At 35.4% G+C, this 20,683-nt stretch overlaps 1 protein-coding gene and 1 long non-coding RNA gene across 2 annotated transcripts in view; both read right to left on the bottom strand.

Annotated features, from left to right (window-relative positions):
- Positions 1-5,141: 5,141 nt before the first annotated feature.
- Positions 5,142-6,266, bottom strand: LOC145766114 (interleukin-17 receptor A-like). The gene has a single exon (XM_082577772.1). It carries the CDS (start codon positions 6,264-6,266, stop codon positions 5,142-5,144), a length of 1,125 nt encoding a protein of 374 aa, XP_082433898.1.
- Positions 6,267-7,306: 1,040 nt separating this feature from the next.
- Positions 7,307-20,683, bottom strand: part of LOC145766928 (uncharacterized) — a 34,234-nt gene continuing 20,857 nt past the window's right edge. The window contains exon 2 of the long non-coding RNA XR_014288729.1: positions 7,307-10,786. This is a non-coding gene — a long non-coding RNA (uncharacterized LOC145766928). The remainder of the gene's footprint in view (positions 10,787-20,683) is intronic.

Below are 20,683 nucleotides of genomic sequence, written 5' to 3'. Positions count from 1 at the left end.
GTGGTACAGGCATATGGCTGTCTGCTTCAAAGTGTGTGGCTGCATTGAGTAAGTATTTTCTTGGTGCATTTTCAGAAACGTGATTGTGTTGCGAATCATATGCAGCAGATAATTGTAAAGGGTAACTCGTTCCGATACCACTGTCACAAGAAGGTAATGACACAGCTTTACTTTCTTGTTGATTGAATACAGGAGCTGGTGGAAAAGGCTTCAACACAGAACATGGTTCTTGATCAATGGAATGCAACAGGTCAGAATTCTCATTTGAGAAACTACCAGTACTGTGAAAGCCCGAGTCTTCACCGATAGGGTGAGCCATATTTTCATTACCAGAAAATTGACTATCAGAAAGAGAGTTACCAGTTTGTTCCAATTCCATACAAAGTGATGGATTGTTTTTATTGACACTTGCTGTGGGAGTTGTCAGTCTACCTTGAACAATTTGTAATGAAAAAATCGAATCTAAAGAATTTTCTGTGATTTCCTCTGGGGGTGAAATAGCAAGTTCATTTATTTCCAAATCACCATCACTTACTCTACGAGAAAGGAAATTTGCAGATAGTTCTTCAATGCTACCAGTACCGCATTCCTTCAAATACCAATCAGGATTATTATTTACAAATTCACACATTTTTTTTATGGAGGTATACAACTTTGAACCATATGTGTCAGTAGCATCGTGGTAGTGATCATACGTGATTTTATCAGATGTCAATCTAGCTCCTGGCATGTACATCTCAACTTCTTTAAGGCGATAATACAACTTTTCAAACTGTGACATTATCTGAAATGCAGGAAATTCTCTAAATTTCTTGGGAATATCATTTTGTGTGCAGTACTCAAAATACCCAAAATAATACTTTCCAACACTTTTGTTTAGAAATAGGTCTTTGTATATATGATTCAAAACAGGTGTAAATAAATCTTGCTCATCATTTTCACCATTCCTATATCTTTCCCATGCATTAGATGCTCCAGGTGACCAAATAACTAATATTTTGTCCGATGTGGTAAAACTTTTCTCCATCCAAGTAGTTGGATCCTCAGCAATAGCTTGTCTTTGATAAAACTCTGTTACAACATCAAACTTTAAATCACCGATCAGATAATTAGCAAAATCCAAAACGGTTTGCTTGTGTTTGGCATGTTCGTCTAAAAATATTAGATAAACCTTAACTAATTTTTCCATCTTTTTCTTTACAGCAATGTTTTGTGATTGAAGGCTTTCTTCAGATTCAATTTTATGAGTTTGTCCAAGATCTTTATGAATCAATGAAGGTGACACTGATTTGTCAGCATTTTTCATACGACAACGAACAAATATTATTGCAATAATTATTGCAAGTACAATCATCAGAGGTATTCCAATAAGTGCTGTCAACAAGTTTTCTGGCAACAAAAACGTATCGACACAGCTACTGAAATCAACAACTGTCGACTTCTGCAGAACACTGAAAGAAGACCCTGAAAGTCTTACTAAAAACTTCCCATTGAGATTGAAGGTCTCAGGCACATAAATAATATAACTGGTCGGTGATTGGTTCAAAATTTCTTCGTCATGCACTGTTTCTGCTGTGATGTTTTCAAATAATAGGATGTTTACAAAGTTTCCAAATAACGATGGTACATTATAAAATATCTCAACAGAACGATTTGTGCATGAAACATTCCCTGCTGACAATGTAAAATCTTTCAATTGATGGCATTTTGAAACATTTTCAAGTCTTGGATCAAGACATGAGGGAATTGAAATGCTTATTGACAAAAATTGATCATCGAGATTATGTAAAGGAGTGGGGAGACTCCGAATCTGCACTTGGATAAAACTTTCATGTAAAAAGTTAGGAAAAAACTGAATATTTGAAGATGTTCCGAAGCAATCATAATAATATGTTAAAAAAACATGTTTGAAGAAATCCAGTGAGTCGTTGATACAGAAAAATACTGACAGTGGAATCTCACCATTTCTAATCATGGTGATTTGATAGCCATGTAAAGATCTAACTGTTCCATCATGTTGTGGACCCCATGAAAAGTTTAAAGCAATCTTTTCATATTGAGTGTCATCTAGATCTGGATACAAATACCAACCCTCTCCAGTGGTTTTTTCCTGAGGTGCAGTTGGAAATAAATCACTCAAATTTGACTTACAGCTTTGAGCCTGAATAGAGCACGAAGCAAAATGTGGTGAGTAATCTTCAACATGCAAACTGCTTGTGGAGCAATCTTGAATACAGTGAGTTTGGCTGTGAGTGACATACGTCTTCATGAAAAGAATTACAACTATAAAATATGCTTTGAACATCATTTTCAAGCTACATAGTCATCTTAAACCTATGAATCCACCTGAGAACAAATGCTGTATTTATGCAAGCCAATGCAAACATGAAATTAAACAAATTGCTACTTATTCATGTCATCATACGCGCCGACTTTTGGGGGGGGCTGAGGGGTGGCACTCCCCGTAAATTTATAGTTGAGGGGCACCAAAAATGGTTATTACAAGTGGTGTTTCAAAAATAAAACACTTCGCAAAAGAAATTTTGATCATTTTAAACGGACTTAAAGAATGCCGAAAGCGAAAAATAGCCTACGTTGCTCTTGCCCGCAAAACAGGAGTTGATCGCATGGCTTTCTCGTACGGTGTAGAAATTTCAAAGTAGATGGTAGAGTAACTTACGCTGCTGGAATAGGCACGTAACTATTCACGGCAATATTAAGTAAACCAGCTAAATTAGACAAGCTATTTTTAACGAGGACTTCCCCCGCTGTGAAATCAATTATGATTCAACAGAACGCATTGTTTTGTTCGCAATGTGTGAGAATTAAATCAAAAACCGATAAAAGAAAAGGTGTTTAATGGTCTTGGTCGCAGATATTGCTTGCATTAACGACGTCTCTTGCGCTATTATCACCTAGCTAACCTGACATTATTGCGTTATGCGCCATTAAGGTTTTACATCAACTTCAACGATCATGGAATGTTACGAAATAAGAACGATTATATCCTACACGCAAAAATTAAAAAAACTGATCTCTTAAAACGGCTCTTTCCGTTTTATTATCAATTTGTACTGGAATCAAAAAGCATTTATTCGCATGGAGAAAGATTTGTCTAAAGGAATTGATATCAAGCGTGGAGTACGCCAAGGATGTGTACTTTCTCCATGTCTTTTTAATTTATATACAGAAATGATTTTTCGATCCATTGATGATATAAGAGTGAGTAAAAGTTGGTGGCTTGAATATAACAAATTTACGCTATGCTGATGATACTGTTCTGTTGGCTGAATCACAAGAAGATCTTCAAGAAATATTGGACAATGTTAACTCAATTGGTAAAGAATTTAATATGAAAATTAACGCTAAAAAGACCAAATCAATGATAATCTCAAAATCACCAGACACTTCAGTACTCCAAATTATAATTGACAACGAAATTATACAAAAAGTAAAATCTTTTTCATATCTTGGTCATTTAATAACTGAAGATGGGAGGTGTGACCATGAAATTCTTAGACGGATAGAAATTGCAAGAACTACATTTGGAAAAATGAAAAATATTTTAACCAATCAACGTTTAAATTTATCAACTCGTCTCAGGATATTAAAATGCTATATCTGGTCGACCCTTTTATACAATTCCGAAACTTGGACAATGTCACAAAAAATGGAGAAACGGATCGATGCCTTCAAGCTCTGGACATACAAGCAAATGTTAAAAATTTCATGGAAACAAAAGTTCACTAACGATGAAGTACTCTCCAAATTCAATTCAAGCAAAATGCTCTTACAAACAGTCAAAAGAAGAAAATTGAAGTATTTCGGACAAACAATAAGGCAAAATTCATTACAAAGATCATTAATAGAAGGGAAGATAAACGGTAAAAGAAGTAAAGGCAGACCAAGAATGATTTGGACAACAAACATCACAAAATGGACAAAATTAACTTATGAATGTGCAGTACGCACAGCTCATGGTCGAGAACAATGGCGCATTGTATCCAACCCTCCATACAAAGAAGGAACAAAATGATGATGATGAATAGTAGTAACAATGAATGATGCTGCTGTTTTTAGTTGCAAAGTGGCAATCATTATTCTAATTATTGCAACACACAGTAATTAAGGCGATAAACTTTGTAACCGCTATATTCAGAAAATTATTCTCGGAGATGAATGCTGAACACTTATATTTACTTTACTGCACTCGGGTCTGTTGGATATCAAAGGGCAATGTTTTAGCAAGAGTTTTTGAACTATAGAAAGAATTAAAAGAATTTGTGAACATGCAAGGAAAGAACGAATTGGAATCTTTCTTTAGGGATAGTACCTTCATGTTTAAACTTGCTTATTTAGTTGATATTTTTGACCAATTAAACCGCTTAAATCTCAAGCTACAAAGAAGGAATAGCCTACAACTGTACTTGACTATATCGACACTCTAAATGCGTTTGTGCAAAAGCTTTGAAGCTGGAAACGAAAGGCTGAGAAGGGAAATTTTGCAATGTTTGAAACCCTTTCATCTGTGATTGAAGATAACTTGGTCACGAATTTATCGTCTGAAATATTGCAACATCTTGTCAGTCGGAGAAAAAAGAACATGAATTTACGACTCTGCTTGTAAAGACATGTTTGAGACATTATCTTTGCGAGTTTTGGGCAAGGGCGTGTGCTTCTTAAAGTATCGGTAAAAAATGTATAAAAATCCTGCTGCCTTTCAGCAGTATGTATTTATGTGAATCAGGGTTTTCCACTTTGATGCAGATGAAGTGCTAAAGTGAGAGGCTCGGAACCATCTTGAAGTGGAAGGTGGTGCGCGTTGTGCGCCGTCTTCAACCCCTCCCCCCAAAATTCATATGTTGGTAGACAATGTTCAGGAGCAAGCCTCCCACTAATGATCAGTTAAATAAGTAATCCGCTTTGAAATATGTTCTGCTGTTTTTTGTTTATAAACTTATTTTGTAGTTTTTTTCTCATATAAAAACTTAATGGGCCACAGAATTTTTATGCAATGAAAAATGGGCCACGAAAGAAAAAAAGGTTGAGAACCACTGGACTAATCTAAATAGACTTAAAATGCGAGACTTCATACATATTTGTGAAACATACTGCACAGAGCCTACAATACAACTAAACTTTTAAAGGCAACATCGTACTTTTAAAGGCAACAACACAGAACATGGTTCTTGATCAATGGAATGCAACAAGTCAGAATTCTCATTTGAGAAACTACCAGTACTGTGAAAACCCGAGTCTTCACCGATAGGGTGAGCCAAATTTTCATTACCAGAAAATTGACTATCAGAAAGAGAGTTACCAGTTTGTTCCAATTCCATACAAAGTGATGGATTGTTTTTATTGACACTTGCTGTGGGAGTTGTCAGTCTACCTTGAACAATTTGTAATGAAAAAATCGAATCTAAAGAATTTTCTGTGATTTCCTCTGGGGGTGAAATAGCAAGTTCATTTATTTCCAAATCACCATCACTTACTCTACGAGAAAGGAAATTTTCAGATAGTTCTTCAATGCTACCAGTACCGCATTCCTTCAAATACCAATCAGGATTATTATTTACAAATTCACACATTTTTTTTATGGAGGTATACAACTTTGAACCATATGTGTCAGTAGCATCGTGGTAGTGATCACACGTGATTTTATGAGATGTCAATCTAGCTCCTGGCATGTACATCTCAACTTCTTTAAGGCGATAATACAACTTTTCAAACTGTGACATTATCTGAAATGCAGGAAATTCTCTAAATTTCTTGGGAATATCATTTTGTGTGCAGTACTCAAAATACCCAAAATAATACTTTCCAACACTTTTGTTTAGAAATAGGTCTTTGTATATATGATTCAAAACAGGTGTAAATAAATCTTGCTCATCATTTTCACCATTCCTATATCTTTCCCATGCATTAGATGCTCCAGGTGACCAAATAACTAATATTTTGTCCGATGTGGTAAAACTTTTCTCCATCCAAGTAGTTGGATCCTCAGCAATAGCTTGTCTTTGATAAAACTCTGTTACAACATCAAACTTTAAATCACCGATCAGATAATTAGCAAAATCCAAAACGGTTTGCTTGTGTTTGGCATGTTCGTCTAAAAATATTAGATAAACCTTAACTAATTTTTCCATCTTTTTCTTTACAGCAATGTTTTGTGATTGAAGGATTTCTTCAGATTCAATTTTATGAGTTTGTCCAAGATCTTTATGAATCAATGAAGGTGACACTGATTTGTCAGCATTTTTCATACCACAACGAACAAATATTATTGCAATAATTATTGCAAGTACAATCATCAGAGGTATTCCAATAAGTGCTGTCAACAAGTTTTCTGGCAACAAAAACGTATCGACACAGCTACTGAAATCAACAACTGTCGACTTCTGCAGAACACTGAAAGAAGACCCTGAAAGTCTTACTAAAAACTTCCCATTGAGATTGAAGGTCTCAGGCACATAAATAATATAACTGGTCGGTGATTGGTTCAAAATTTCTTCGTCATGCACTGTTTCTGCTGTGATGTTTTCAAATAATAGGATGTTTACAAAGTTTCCAAATAACGATGGTACATTATAAAATATCTCAACAGAACGATTTGTGCATGAAACATTCCCTGCTGACAATGTAAAATCTTTCAATTGATGGCATTTTGAAACATTTTCAAGTCTTGGATCAAGACATGAGGGAATTGAAATGCTTATTGACAAAAATTGATCATCGAGATTATGTAAAGGAGTGGGGAGACTCCGAATCTGCACTTGGATAAAACTTTCATGTAAAAAGTTAGGAAAAAACTGAATATTTGAAGATGTTCCGAAGCAATCATAATAATATGTTAAAAAAACATGTTTGAAGAAATCCAGTGAGTCGTTGATACAGAAAAATACTGACAGTGGAATCTCACCACTTCTAATCATGGTGATTTGATAGCCATGTAAAGATCTAACTGTTCCATCATGTTGTGGACCCCATGAAAAGTTTAAAGCAATCTTTTCATATTGAGTGTCATCTAGATCTGGATACAAATACCAACCCTCTCCAGTGGTTTTTTCCTGAGGTGCAGTTGGAAATAAATCACTCAAATTTGATTTACAGCTTTGAGCCTGAATAGAGCACGAAGCAAAATGTGGTGAGTAATCTTCAACATGCAAACTGCTTGTGGAGCAATCTTGAATACAGTGAGTTTGGCTGTGAGTGACATACGTCTTCATGAAAAGAATTACAACTATAAAATATGCTTTGAACATCATTTTCAAGCTACATAGTCATCTTAAACCTATGAATCCACCTGATAACAAATGCTGTATTTATGCAAGCCAATGCAAACATGAAATTAAACAAATTGCTACTTATTCATGTCATCATACGCGCCGACTTTCGGGGGGGCTGAGGGGTGGCACTCCCCGTAAATTTATGGTTGAGGGGCAACAAAAATGGTTATTACAGGTGGTGTTTTAAAAATAAAACACTTTGCAAAAGAAATTTTGCTCATTTTAAACGAACTTAAAGAATGCCGAAAGCGAAAAATAGCCTACGTTGCTCTTGCCCGCAAAACAGGAGTTGATCGCATGGCTTTCTCGTACGGTATAGAAATTTCAAAGTAGATGGTAGAATAACTTACGCTGCTGGAATAGGCACGTAACTATTCATGGCAATATTAAGTAAACCAGTTAAATTAGACAAGCTATTTTTAACGAGGACTTCCCCCGCTGTGAGATCAATCATGATTCAACAGAACGCATTGTTTTGATCGCAATGTGTGAGAATTAAATCGAAAACCGATAAAAGAAAAGGTGTTTAATGGTCTTGGTCGCAGATATTGCTTGCATTAACAACGTCTCTTCCGCTATTATCATCTAGCTAACCTGACATCATTGTTTTATGCGCCATTAAGGTTTTACATCAACTTCAACGATCATGGAATGTTACAAAATAAGAACGATTATATCCTACACGCAAAAATAAAAAAAACTGATCTCTTAAAACAGCTCTTTCCGCTGTTTTGTCTTGTGAGCTTTGCATGTTGCTCAACAAGTGCATAAAGTTTAAAATTGACAAGAAATCATTAAATTTGAAAATTAAGTTTGAATCACTACAAATCAATGTATTCAAAACTTTTAGTTTGGCCGACGCCATTACACACTCCGTAATCTATGTCGGCAATCCTTTTGCCGCAGCAAAAATGTGTTCATTTTGAAAACTGCCGAGCTTGTCAAGTGTATAAGTTGAAACTGTCTTTTTGAGGTGAAAATCACTTGCGAACATCTCAACCTATATTCGAGTATACACGGTATTCGATAAAAAACTATAAAGACTTTCGATAAAATCCAGAAGAGAAAACACTTCGCCGTTGTTAACGCTTTGTAGGTAAGTAATTAACAAAACGAGTGAAACGAAGCTAATAAAACTGATAGCGGGTTTCCACTCTGCTTGAGATCATGATTTTTTGCGTTTTGTTTCGATAACTTCACTGTCTTGATCGTTGGTATTCACTGCATGAAAAGGAAATAAATCGGCTTGTTTTCCAACTGTTCCAATTATGAGCTAACAATATCAAAATGTTTACGACTAGGTGTGCTGCATGCGTAAAACTAATCCTTTCAAGCAGCGATTCTAATAAATTCGGTTTGCAACCTAGGTGTCAATATAAGCAAGACACTAAACTTAATCAAAGACTATTTTAATTGAGTAAAATAGCGTTATGGTTATGACGTCATCACCTTTCTCGCCCCCCCAAGGTTTTTTGAAAAGTAAGCGCCTATGCATGTCATATCACATAAGAAAGCTTATCAGTGGTAAACGAGCAGTGACAGTAGACTACAAGTAATAGCAGTCATAGATACAGAACTGCATTGCACTTATTATACCAGTATATACGTTAAAAATCCTAATCACTAGAAGCAATTACGTATTATTTCATGAAATTATGACATGAAAATTATGGTACACATATGTTGGATATATAGTAGGCTAGTATGTTTCAGAGTAGTACAACTGGAAATTTCATCAATTACAGTACCAGTGAAAATACAATAGTGGAACCAAACTATAATTGAGTAGACACTCAGGATACTTTTTTAACCATAAACACATATAACTGAGTAACAACCATAGTCGAAAACGTTTCCTATTTTGTTTTTTTATCACGCTAAATGTTTTGTTGTTGCTTAGTTATGCTTGTTTATAACTAAACTAAACAACAGCTACCGTATACAGTTAAGTACATTTACAAGTGCAGATAACACAGTAAATAACATTTCCAGTACAGTAAACCCTCATATTCATAGGATTAGGGAGTGATCATTATAGCTTAAATCCATAAATAGATGAAGCCATCCTAAAACACTTTATAACTGCTCATTTTCACATCTGAAATGCTCTCTATACTGAGCAAGAGACTATCACCCTAAGTAGTTTACGAACTAATTGTGAAACCGTTTAGAACAGTTTTGACATTTTTGCACATCTTAGTTAGACTGTAAAAATCAGCACACAACACTTATTGTTATTACATTGGCACAAATCATTACAAAAGGTGGTGTTAACTGTTCACTGTATCCCATATGCACTTGCAAAAATTCCACCAATAAATTGTTCAAAGGAATATTATATCCATTAAACTGAAAGGGATTCCTTTGAGTGGCAAAACAACGTGGTGAAAACAAGTGGCATAAGTAGTTACATTGATTATATCTACAAGATTGCAGTACAAAGTGTACATTTTCGACCAATCAAAATGTTTACTACATTGTTATATCAGTACAAAAAAATTGAAAAAATGTAACCATGCATTTTGTTGATGACAATTTTTCTTGAATGATACAAAGAAAATGCAAAATTAGGAAAAACCGCAAGATCGTCTTGTTAACTCCGTATAAAACATTCTTTTCAAATCCGACAAAGATTGAATGCGGCCCCGACAGCTCAGTTGGTTAGCACGTGACTTCTGGAACGAAGAAGCTTCAAGATCAAGCGCGCTGGTTTGACTCTCGGGGTGTGCGCTTGAGCAACATACGTTAAGGACTGCTCTCCATTCAGCGGCAACTAGTGGATAGAATAATTAACCGGCAACAACACTTCAACAATCGGACACTTTACTCTGTTAATCTCGGTGACCGGGCCTGCATCAGTGATTCAAAGCTTCTACAAGTATGCGAAACTGCCAGGATCAAGCTCTGCAAGAAGCTTTCCCAGTCCGAGGATAAAGATTCAATCAAATGATAATGCAGCAGAATAGTAGGTATATATAATAACTACAGTAACAAAACGCAAAGCAATGACATAAAAAATTTATACAAAAAACATTAAAACAAGAGCAAGACATTTGGATCCTAAGGTGCACACAGTGCAAACTGCAAAGCTTTATAGACATACACAGAAGCAAATATTGCCATAAATATTGGGATGCAACTTCAACTCAAACATGTAGACAGGACTTAGTGACTTGACTTGGTCCTTTCTTGTGTCTGTTGTTAAGGTTGCGCTGTTTAGAGATATCTCTTGCAGTGCTAACAAAATCACACCTGTAAATAACACAGATGATGACAAACATTATGGTATGAGATCAGATTGTTGTGCAAACACTAACATTCAGTAAATGCAAATTAGCAGTAGGATTAGATAATGCTAATACAGCACCGATACCAATATGGATGATACCCTTATAATTATGCCCATGCAGTTTTTGTTATCGCACATTTTGCTGGAGTATGACAATTTTCTTTCAGACACATGTCTTCATAAAGGTGAGAAAAAACATTACTATCACCTATTAAATTTTGCCTTGATAAGAGTTAAAGATTTAATTTTTTTATGCTACCTGTAGCATTGCAACAATATCTCTGACCGGTGGCATACAGATCATATCATTCAGGTAAAAGTCACTCAAACTGCACCAGAACGACATGCTCTGTATTCAAGCAGTGCAAAATACTGATAAAAACATGTTTTTGATGATTGCTAACATTCAGTACAATTCTCATGCAACTCAAAACTGTTACTATGCATGTTATAATAGACAACTAGTAACTACAGATTTGGTTAAAAGAACATGGCTAGAAACACTTAAATGGTTGACACAACATAAAAAAAAGCTAAAAAAGGCAATAACATCGCTCAAAACAAACTTTACTATGGATGCAATCAGACTCAAAAAACTATTGAACAGAATACTGCAAACTAAATACAATGGGTCCAGTCGACCACTGTACAATACATCCACTTACATATCTTGAAATTGACATGAGCTACTGTTTCGATTCTATATCAGTTTTTGTACAATGTGACTATTTGTTAAATGTGTATAATAATTTACAGAGCTAATGTGTTGTGACTAATCTAGGTAAGGTAAAGGTTAGGGTGCATCATCTGCCCTTTTTCGTTCAAATTTTGTTCTGCAGTTGTCAGAAGTGTTCCTTTTGTCAAAGTAAACAAACCTGTGAAGTTTTATGCGAAATGATTTGGATCTAGGGGTACCACATCGCGAATGAATTTTTGATATATAGACGTCGAGCGAAAAATGCGAAAACCCTAGTTTCAGATGGCATGTCTGTGGTACACATATATGTACCGTTAGTCCAAAAGCGTTAAATCACTCTTAGGGTTTTTCTCTCTAAACTGCACACCTTTTGATCATTTTATTGCAAAAAAAATATTCGCTGAACTTTATTTAAACTTTAACATTCACTGTTTTGGTCACAAAACACCAATAAATGCACATTGTTTTGCCGAATTTGCAAAATTCTGTATTTTCCGAATTAAATTAACACAGTTTGAAAAGGCACAGTTTCCTGTTCAACTAAATATGCAGTATCCATTGAACATTGTTGTTTATTTCCTTCTTCCGTAAATTCGGCACTGCTGATAGTTGCCTTCAACAGTCTGCAGAACAGTTTGAAATCTCTGTTCAGACTTTGCCGATGAAAGATAGTCGCATCCAAGCTTGACACCCCGTTCAGCTGCATCATTCATTACTCTTAGCTGCCTTACAACTGTGCAGCAAGCTCCATCTGAAGGACATCTGTCTCACTGAAGAACATCTTCGTCCATGAAACTTGTACAATGGCCAAGCTTTAGTGCTGCAAAAAGGAACCAGGAATCTTCATTGATTAGATCAGCCAACTTGGTTGCTGGCAACACTGGAATCAACCCTGGCTTTCCAAAACCTTCTCCAAATCTTTTTAATGGCTGTCTGAAACTTTTCATTTTCTTTAGTATTGCTCTTGCTAGTATTGCTACTTTCTCAGCTGGCAGTGTCTTGATGCTGAAAAGGGCAAAGGGAGCAAGTTCCCCAGACAAGTACCATGTGTGTAGCATGAAATGCTTGAGCGCTACTTCTGCTACTAGCTTGTCTTCTTCTTTGTATTGGTGTAGGACTTCAATAAAGCGCAAGTCGTTTGTTGGTGCATTGACTTGGCAGTTTGGCACGGTGCTAAAAACCAGTATCAGCCATAGCACGACAAGATAAATTTGACAAGACGTTTAAACTTTGCAATTTGAAGGTAGTACACCATTTGTACGTCATGAACCATTATGTCTGATAGAAAGCAAAGGGATAAGTGTTCAACCATGTCGGAGTCGGTGTTTTTGTAATAGCAAAGCACTAGATGCTTAGTTGCTTGGGCGTGTGTCCAGTGAAAGCCCTGAATTTCATTTTGCACATGAAAGGAATAATTCTATGAAAAGTTTATTGCAATCAAAACTTCACCTTCTTGCAAATTTTCTTTTCTGGATTGTAATATTTTGATTGTGCTTTGGACATATAACTATGTGGAAGAAGTTAGACCAGCTTCTCAATCAAGCTTTCTATGCAATCTGAAACCCTCGTGATCATCGTAACAATTTCTGCTCTATCAACTATCATCCATGTCATGTCATGATAGCATTTTTGCCCACAGACACTTTATCTTTTTGACCTAGCAGTAACCTACTAAATTCATCATCTTCATGGAACTTCAACACAGAATCAATAATCTCTTGAGGGAAAGCTCTTTGTTGACGTGGTTGAGATTTTGGTGACACTAAATGAGTTGCATCAGGAGTTTAAAAAAAGACAACCAGATATGAAGATTGGTTTGTCAAAATCTTGCACATTAAAGCCAAAATGGTGCGTTTTGGGAGAAGCTTCCTGAACCCATTCAGTTTGTGTTTGTCTAATTCATGAGAATTCCAATTAACATTGTAACCGTTGTATAAGACGTTGTAACCGGTCATGGAATTGGTTTTACCGTCTCCCCTCAGTCAGTTGTTTAAACTATGCTACCTATCCTTCCTTCACTTTAAAAAATACATGGTACACTTACTACAGCAAACTACCTCATTTTTACTTAAATATCCCACTTCATCTTTGGAAGCTAGAAAGCCAAGAAAATTACCTTTCATTTAAGCCAAGTTGCAGAAAAATCCAAGCAGAGTGTTATTTGCTATAGGCGATCAAAGTTTCGTCATGCATGACTGATCACAAATAGGCATGTGTGAAACTAGCCACTTGGTGGCCTATAGTGATATAAAAACAAACAAACAATATATCTTTTCGGAATCTTCTTACTTTGGATAACTCATATGCATTGGAATTTTCAAGTTACCATTTGAAACACCTTCATAATAGGTCAAACAAAATTTGCAGTTAAATTTTACGCATGAGCGATCACGAAGAGGGCCAATTTTCAATCGCCGATATCTCAAAAGGTAGTGGGCCGATTTTGATAAAATTGGTATTACTTTTCTTAGAATTTTACGGAGATTCTACATATGAAATTTCATGAAAAATCTCCGGCATATGGTTCAACAACTGTACCAGTAGCCATGGAATTACCCCAAAATAACAAAAAATTACATAATTTAATCCAATTGTGGTACCCCTAGATGTTAATGGATTCTTCTGAAAAGTTGCACATCTTCAACAATCATAAAAAGGAACATTTTAATCCACTGCAGAAAACCAAACAAAAAAATGAGGGGCAGATGATGCACCCTAGTAAAGGTCCATTAGTTACTGAGCTTTGGGAAATGAAAAGATAAGGTTCTCATCATACTAGGCCTTTGGCACTAACAAGAGCAGGATAGCCAGTTCCTTTCTTTAGGTCGCCTTTCCTTCAGTAACTCAATTCAATTTATTACCCACTGGGTAGAAGTGAACAGTGTTTCTCAACAACCAGTGACTAATCCAGCGGTTCTCAACCAGTGGGCTATGGCTCACTGGTGGGCCATAGAAGCATTTTGAGGTGGGCCACAGACGTATTCAAAAAACTGAGAGATTTATTGATAAAATTTGTTTCATTTTTCTCAATCTAGTTAATTTTACACTTTATGTTTGTTTAGTAGTTTTAATAGTAGTAACATTGAATGATGCTGCTGTTTGTAGTTGCAAAGTGGCAATCATTATTCTAATTATTGCAACACACAGTAATTAAGGCGATAAACTTTGTAACCGCTATATTCAGAAAATTATTCTCGGAGATGAATGCTGAACACTTATATTTACTTTACTGCACTCGGGTCTGTTGGATATCAAAGGGCAATGTTTTAGCAAGAGTTTTTGAACTATAGAAAGAATTAAAAGAATTTGTGAACATGCAAGGAAAGTACGAATTGGAATCTTTCTTTAGGGATAGTACCTTCATGTTTAAACTTGCTTATTTAGTTGATATTTTTGACCAATTAAACCGCTTAAATCTCAAGCTACAAAGAAGGAATACAACTGTACTTGACTATATCGACACTCTAAATGCGTTTGTGCAAAAGCTTTGAAGCTGGAAACGAAAGGCTGAGAAGGGAAATTTTGCAATGTTTGAAACCCTTTCATCTGTGATTGAAGATAACTTGGTCACGAATTTATCGTCTGAAATATTGCAACATCTTGTCAGTCGGAGAAAAAAGAACATGAATTTACGACTCTGCTTGTAAAGACATGTTTGAGACATTATCTTTGCGAGTTTTGGGCAAGGGCGTGTGCTTCTTAAAGTATCGGTAAAAAATGTATAAAAATCCTGCTGCCTTTCAGCAGTATGTATTTATGTGAATCAGGGTTTTCCACTTTGGTGCAGATGAAGTGCTAAAGTGAGAGGCTCGGAACCATCTTGATGTGGAAGGTGGTGCGCGTTGTGCGCTGTCTTCAACCCCTCCCCCCAAAATTCATATGTTGGTAGACAATGTTCAGGAGCAAGCCTCCCACTAATGATCAGTTAAATAAGTAATCAGCTTTGAAATATGTTCTGCTGTTTTTTGTTTATAAACTTATTTTGTAGTTTTTTTCTCATATAAAAACTTAATGGGCCACAGAGTTTTTATGCAATGAAAAATGGGCCACGAAAGAAAAAAGGTTGAGAACCACTGGACTAATCTAAATAGACTTAAAATGCGAGACTTCATACATATTTGTGAAACATACTGCACAGAGCCTACAATACAACTAAACTTTTAAAGGCAACATCGTAGTTTCAAATCTACATGTTAAGTGCAAAACGTAAAGTAACCACTGTCATCAGTAATAGCTGATAGCTTTGCAATGACATCAACTCTGCACTCATTGTTATTGTATGATGAAAGATCGCATGCATTACTTATGGCACTTTGTATTTGTGAAATCTCCATGCTGCTTTGACTATTTGTTGCAAGTGAGGAATCCACTGTTTGACTGTTTATTGTTGCACTGCATTTACATTCATCACCTTCTATTTCACAACTTGCAGGTGGTTCTTGAAGCAACGATGGAGGGGGTACAATGCTGATATGGTTTGCAAGTATAGTATTTTCCAAGTTTAGGGGAGAAGAAAGGTTGGATTTGTGCAAACTACTTTCGTGTCTACTATTACTTTTCATATACCAGTTAGGATTTTCCTTAACATAGGCACTCATTTGGCATATGGAACTTTTTAATGCCGAGCCATATACACTGATGCTAGGATCAAAATAATGATCAACCTTCTCCTGCTTGATCTCAGCTCCAGGCATTAACATTTCTATGCCTTTTAAAGTAAAATACATTTCTTTGAACTGTTGCATCAGTTTGAAATGATGAATAGAAGAATCAACAAAGTCTTCAGGGATGACATCTTTTGTGCAATATTCAAAATAAGCAAAGAAATATTTTTTGACATTTTTGTCAAAATGAATATCTCTTCTAATTACTTTTAAAACAGGTGTAAACAAATCAAGGGAAACACAATCTTCGCTGTTATACTGATTCCACCGTTTAGAAGCCCCAGGAGACCAAATCACAATTACCTTATCTGCTTTTTGCAAGCATTCATGCATCCAACCAGCAGGATCATATGAAACGGTCTCACTGTCAAAGACATCAATCATTACATTAAAGTCCAAGTCAGTGCGAAGAAAATTGACAAACTTTACTACTATGTCTTTATGCTTTGGATGTTCATCAATGTATACCACATAAACTAGTTGCCTCTTTGTATCTGATGCAAGAGCAGACATTTTTGCAATTTTATCAGATAATCTGCTTTGTCCAATCTGATCATCAAATCCAACTGTGTACAATTTATCTTTGCAGCAACTTTGCATCATGTTGTATTTCTTATGAACACAAATCAGTGCAGAAATGCCGATGATGATTGCTAACACAGATAAGCTTGGAATAACAAACTCAATTTGTGGATTGGGTTCAATGTAGGTACGGTCTGTTGTGGTAGAATCTTTAGCATTACTACAATTGGTTACAGAAAAGTTAAATGGGGTGTTATAAGCTTCATATCCATTGTCAAGTAAAAAGTAAACATCCAAGTTTTCGTTTGGAGGAGGTGATACATTAATGTACATGACAATAGTATCATTTTCTAGAGAAAGACGTTTACATTTTACGTAAAGTTTGGCACTTCCGGCGATGCAAGCATCAAAATCTTTGGCCAAATCTTTGTCATAAAAATATGAAAATTCTACAGATCCATTGCAAAATGATGTTCTCTCAATATGAATACCATAAGAATTATCCTCTCGATCTTTTACATTTCTTTTGCTTAAGTTATCTTGTGGCAGATGAAAGGCAACAACCAAAGCAAAATGTATAGCATGAAACCAAAACAGTGATAATATCATTTTAAAATGGATTATACTACTAGAGATATCTAAGTGGTGAAAGATAAGAAATACTTCAAATGACTTTATTTCAGACGAGATGGATTTTTGATTATCATGAGAAATTTTTCTGAGAGTAGTATTACCTGACACTGCAAGACAAAACTATGCAGTATGTTTGGTGGCCTGTGAATATAGCATTCAAGGATGACATGGACAATTGAACATTTGAAAGAAAACCACAATAAAAACTTGTAAAAAACTTCCAAAATGTAGATAACATGTTTAGCAAACACTTCAAAAAGCGAGATGTTTTTATCATCAGTGCTAATGATAAAGTTATACTTTTCCTTTGCTGAACATTAGTTAGGTTGTATCTACAATTTATATTGAAACAACTATTCATATTTTTTATTTATTTATTTGCTGAACCATAAAGAAATAAAACAAAGTAACTTCAGCGGGTTTAATATGATTTATTACATACACAAATATAACATAATTAAAAGTAAACTCTAACGTTTTCGACACGTACATGTGTCCTCATCAAGAATTACATATCTGCAATATATATACATAAAATGAAAATTGTATGGTAAATTTGCCTTTCCACTGTAACTGTATACTAACAACACTCCAGATTTTCAAACTAAGATCATGGAAGCCTTAAGAATCAAGCGTAATAATCCGTCTCTCAACCAGCAGTTATTCACCTGTGGCTCATCGTTCCTCTTGTGTGTTGTAATTGTTTGTCAAATGCCTGTAGTTTACACCTCATGTGATCTGTTTTCCACCATATAATTTACTTGTAATCATTCCTGTGTCATTCGTTCAGTTTGTGCTTTTCAGTCTGGAGTGTCGTTAGTATACAGTTACAGTGAAAGGCAAATTTACCTTACAATTTTTATTTTATGTACCCAGGGCTGCAATTTTTGCCTTTTTTGGCGACGACATCGCTCGACTTGCGCCGTCACTATTTGACAAACGCCGTGCCTTATGGAAAAAAAAACTGAGAGAGGACTAAATGTCGTTAGGTCAAAGAACAATCGGGGGAGCATCACGTGATGCAATCATAAGAGTGCCGACTTACGTAAACTTTCTTGCGCCAGGTACTTCAAGGCAAAGCCTAAAAGTAGGGGGTATGTTAAAATACGAATTTTGAGTACAAACTCTGAGTACCCTCCAAAATTTTGCCACTGGGAGTGAAAAAACATATTATGAAAAAAATTTTAGATTTCCCCTCCGGGAACTCCCCGCTACCGGGGGTTTTTATGAGTGATTGTCAAAATACATGAGATTTGATAGCTAAAATTTGAACCGGTTGTCATAAAAGGCTGGGACCAGTCTCAAAAGTTTCGTTTTGAAAAGTTAAGACAGGAATGTAACAGTTTCAAAGGTGTCAGGTGTATGGACAGGCCCATTTTGGCCCAGAACGGTCTATTTGGCCTATCGTGATTGTATGAAATTCAAAATTTTACCTTAATAAGTTTGAAATCGGGATAATTTTTTGTTTAAAACGTTATGATTCGAATTAGTACTTTCAAATGAAACATAACATGCATGTCTAGTTGTAGAAAATTTATTGATTATAAGACGTCATTACGTTTAAAATCAGAGAAGTTTTGGGTAATGTTGTAAAAATTGAAATATAAGCATACAGCCAGTCATTATAAAGCATTTTCAATTTTCTTGCCCATGTTTGCTCTTTTGAAATATAAATATATATGTATGTGTCAGTTACCAATGCGACGTATTATATATATATTCAGTATATATACTGATAAAATAAGAAGAACAGGATGCTATGTAATATTAAATGATACCGGTAGTTTGTTTGTTTATGCATTTGCAGTTTGTGTATTATTTCGTTGTTTTGTTTTGGATATGGACAGCTTTGTCTGACGCAAATAAATAATAATAGTAGTTATGTTTCAAAGGTCCAATGTTATGGAAGTATTGTGTAGTTCCAGATATCAAATTAGTTAGTGTTTTTTTATCTTTTTATTAAGAGCTTCATTCAATAGTTGAACTGTTTCATTTGAAACGCGACATTTAATTCGGCCAGACCTGACATACGACACAAGTCGACACAAGTCGACACATCCAAGTTATTATGAATGATCTGATAATTAATGATCTGATCAGTAATGATCTGACCATTAACAAGAACATTAAGAAGAACATTAACATTAACAAGAACATTAACATCATTAACATTAACAGTAATGATCTAATGATCTGATCAGTAACAAGAAGTTCAGGATTTTCAGGGGAAATCCATATTTCTCCATCTCTACTGTTGCCAACCTTCTTGAAGCATGTAATTGTAAGTAGTAAGGCATCATCATTCACAACTTCAACAACGTTAGCAAGATACAATAGTGTTATTCGCTTCCTTCAATCCAGATGGCAGCTACGAACTCACCAACTTGATAGGCTGGTGCTGCAGAATCAGATTCCTGGTCATTTGATATGGAGCTTTAATTTGCCTCTGTAAGCAAATGCATAGCACAAAGCACACTTTGGAGGTCTGACATTGTTATAGTTGAACAATGCCCAATCCCATGAACGTGAATTATCTAACTAGCTGATAAGGTTGTTGGCATAGTCTTCAAATCTGGAATTTTTATAGTCTCATTTCAGTTGGAATATTGAAGCACTTGATTTTAGTGAGAGGCATGTCTTCTTTGCATAGCGAACTTCAGTGCAAAGTCTTTTGTTCTTCATGTGATCTGTTACAGCATCACTTTGAAGGTAAGCACTCACTTCCTCAAAAGTGGTAAAAGGCCCTGGTGGATGTTGCGCTTTCAGGAAATCTAAATCAGCAAGTTTACATTGCTCTGCTATTAAGAGCTTCTTTTTCAGAGTAACCTTTTTATTCATAAGCTTTCATCTTTTCATTCCATTGCAGTCTAATTTCGTTGCTGTCTTGTACTGGTTTTTCCCATTTTTTTTTGTCAATCTTCAGAATATTTTCAAGTAAATCCGTGCTTTTATTGAGAACTACACTTCTGGAGACTGTATCAAGATTTCTTTTACCATAAATATTTATCTTGTAGTTCACTAATCCAGGGATATCTATAACTACGGGATTGGAAACTCTGTGGAACTGAAAACCATTTTATACACCAGTAGGGTCACTTTTCTTTGTGCGCTGCTGTGATAAGTAATCACATAAATTGACCTCAAAGGGCAGCAAGTATTAGGCTAAACGAACAACCAAAAGTGTAACAATCAATTCACCTGCTGTAAATTGTAAGGTCTACGCTTGCCTGGTTTGTTTATTTGTTTGTATTCCATTAGTGCAGTCATGTTGTATTTTGTTTGCTGCTTAAAAAATTTCCAGAATGACTATTGGTTTTAGTTCAGATGACATCGTAAACGGATTAGTTTCGTACTAGATTGGTCTGTGAACAAGTTGATGATACAACAGCATATTTCACTGATTGCTGAACACTCCTCGTTTACTTCTGATCCAATTTGCAGCACGCAAAATGCTAAAGAACAACAGTAGGCGGTTTTTGGACTCGTTACATTCATTCATTTTTTGGATTCATCGTTTTTTTTCTAGCAGCGTAAATGTACTTTTATAATCAATTAAGTTTTAATGTGAGTGTACATTTTGTATTGTTAT

Source organism: Aplidium turbinatum, chromosome 3, assembly GCF_918807975.1.
Source record: "Aplidium turbinatum chromosome 3, kaAplTurb1.1, whole genome shotgun sequence".
In the NCBI taxonomy this organism is placed as follows: Eukaryota; Metazoa; Chordata; class Ascidiacea; order Aplousobranchia; family Polyclinidae; genus Aplidium; species Aplidium turbinatum.
The sequence above is the reverse complement of the archived record's forward strand: the minus strand, read 5'-3'. Positions and strand labels throughout refer to the sequence as shown.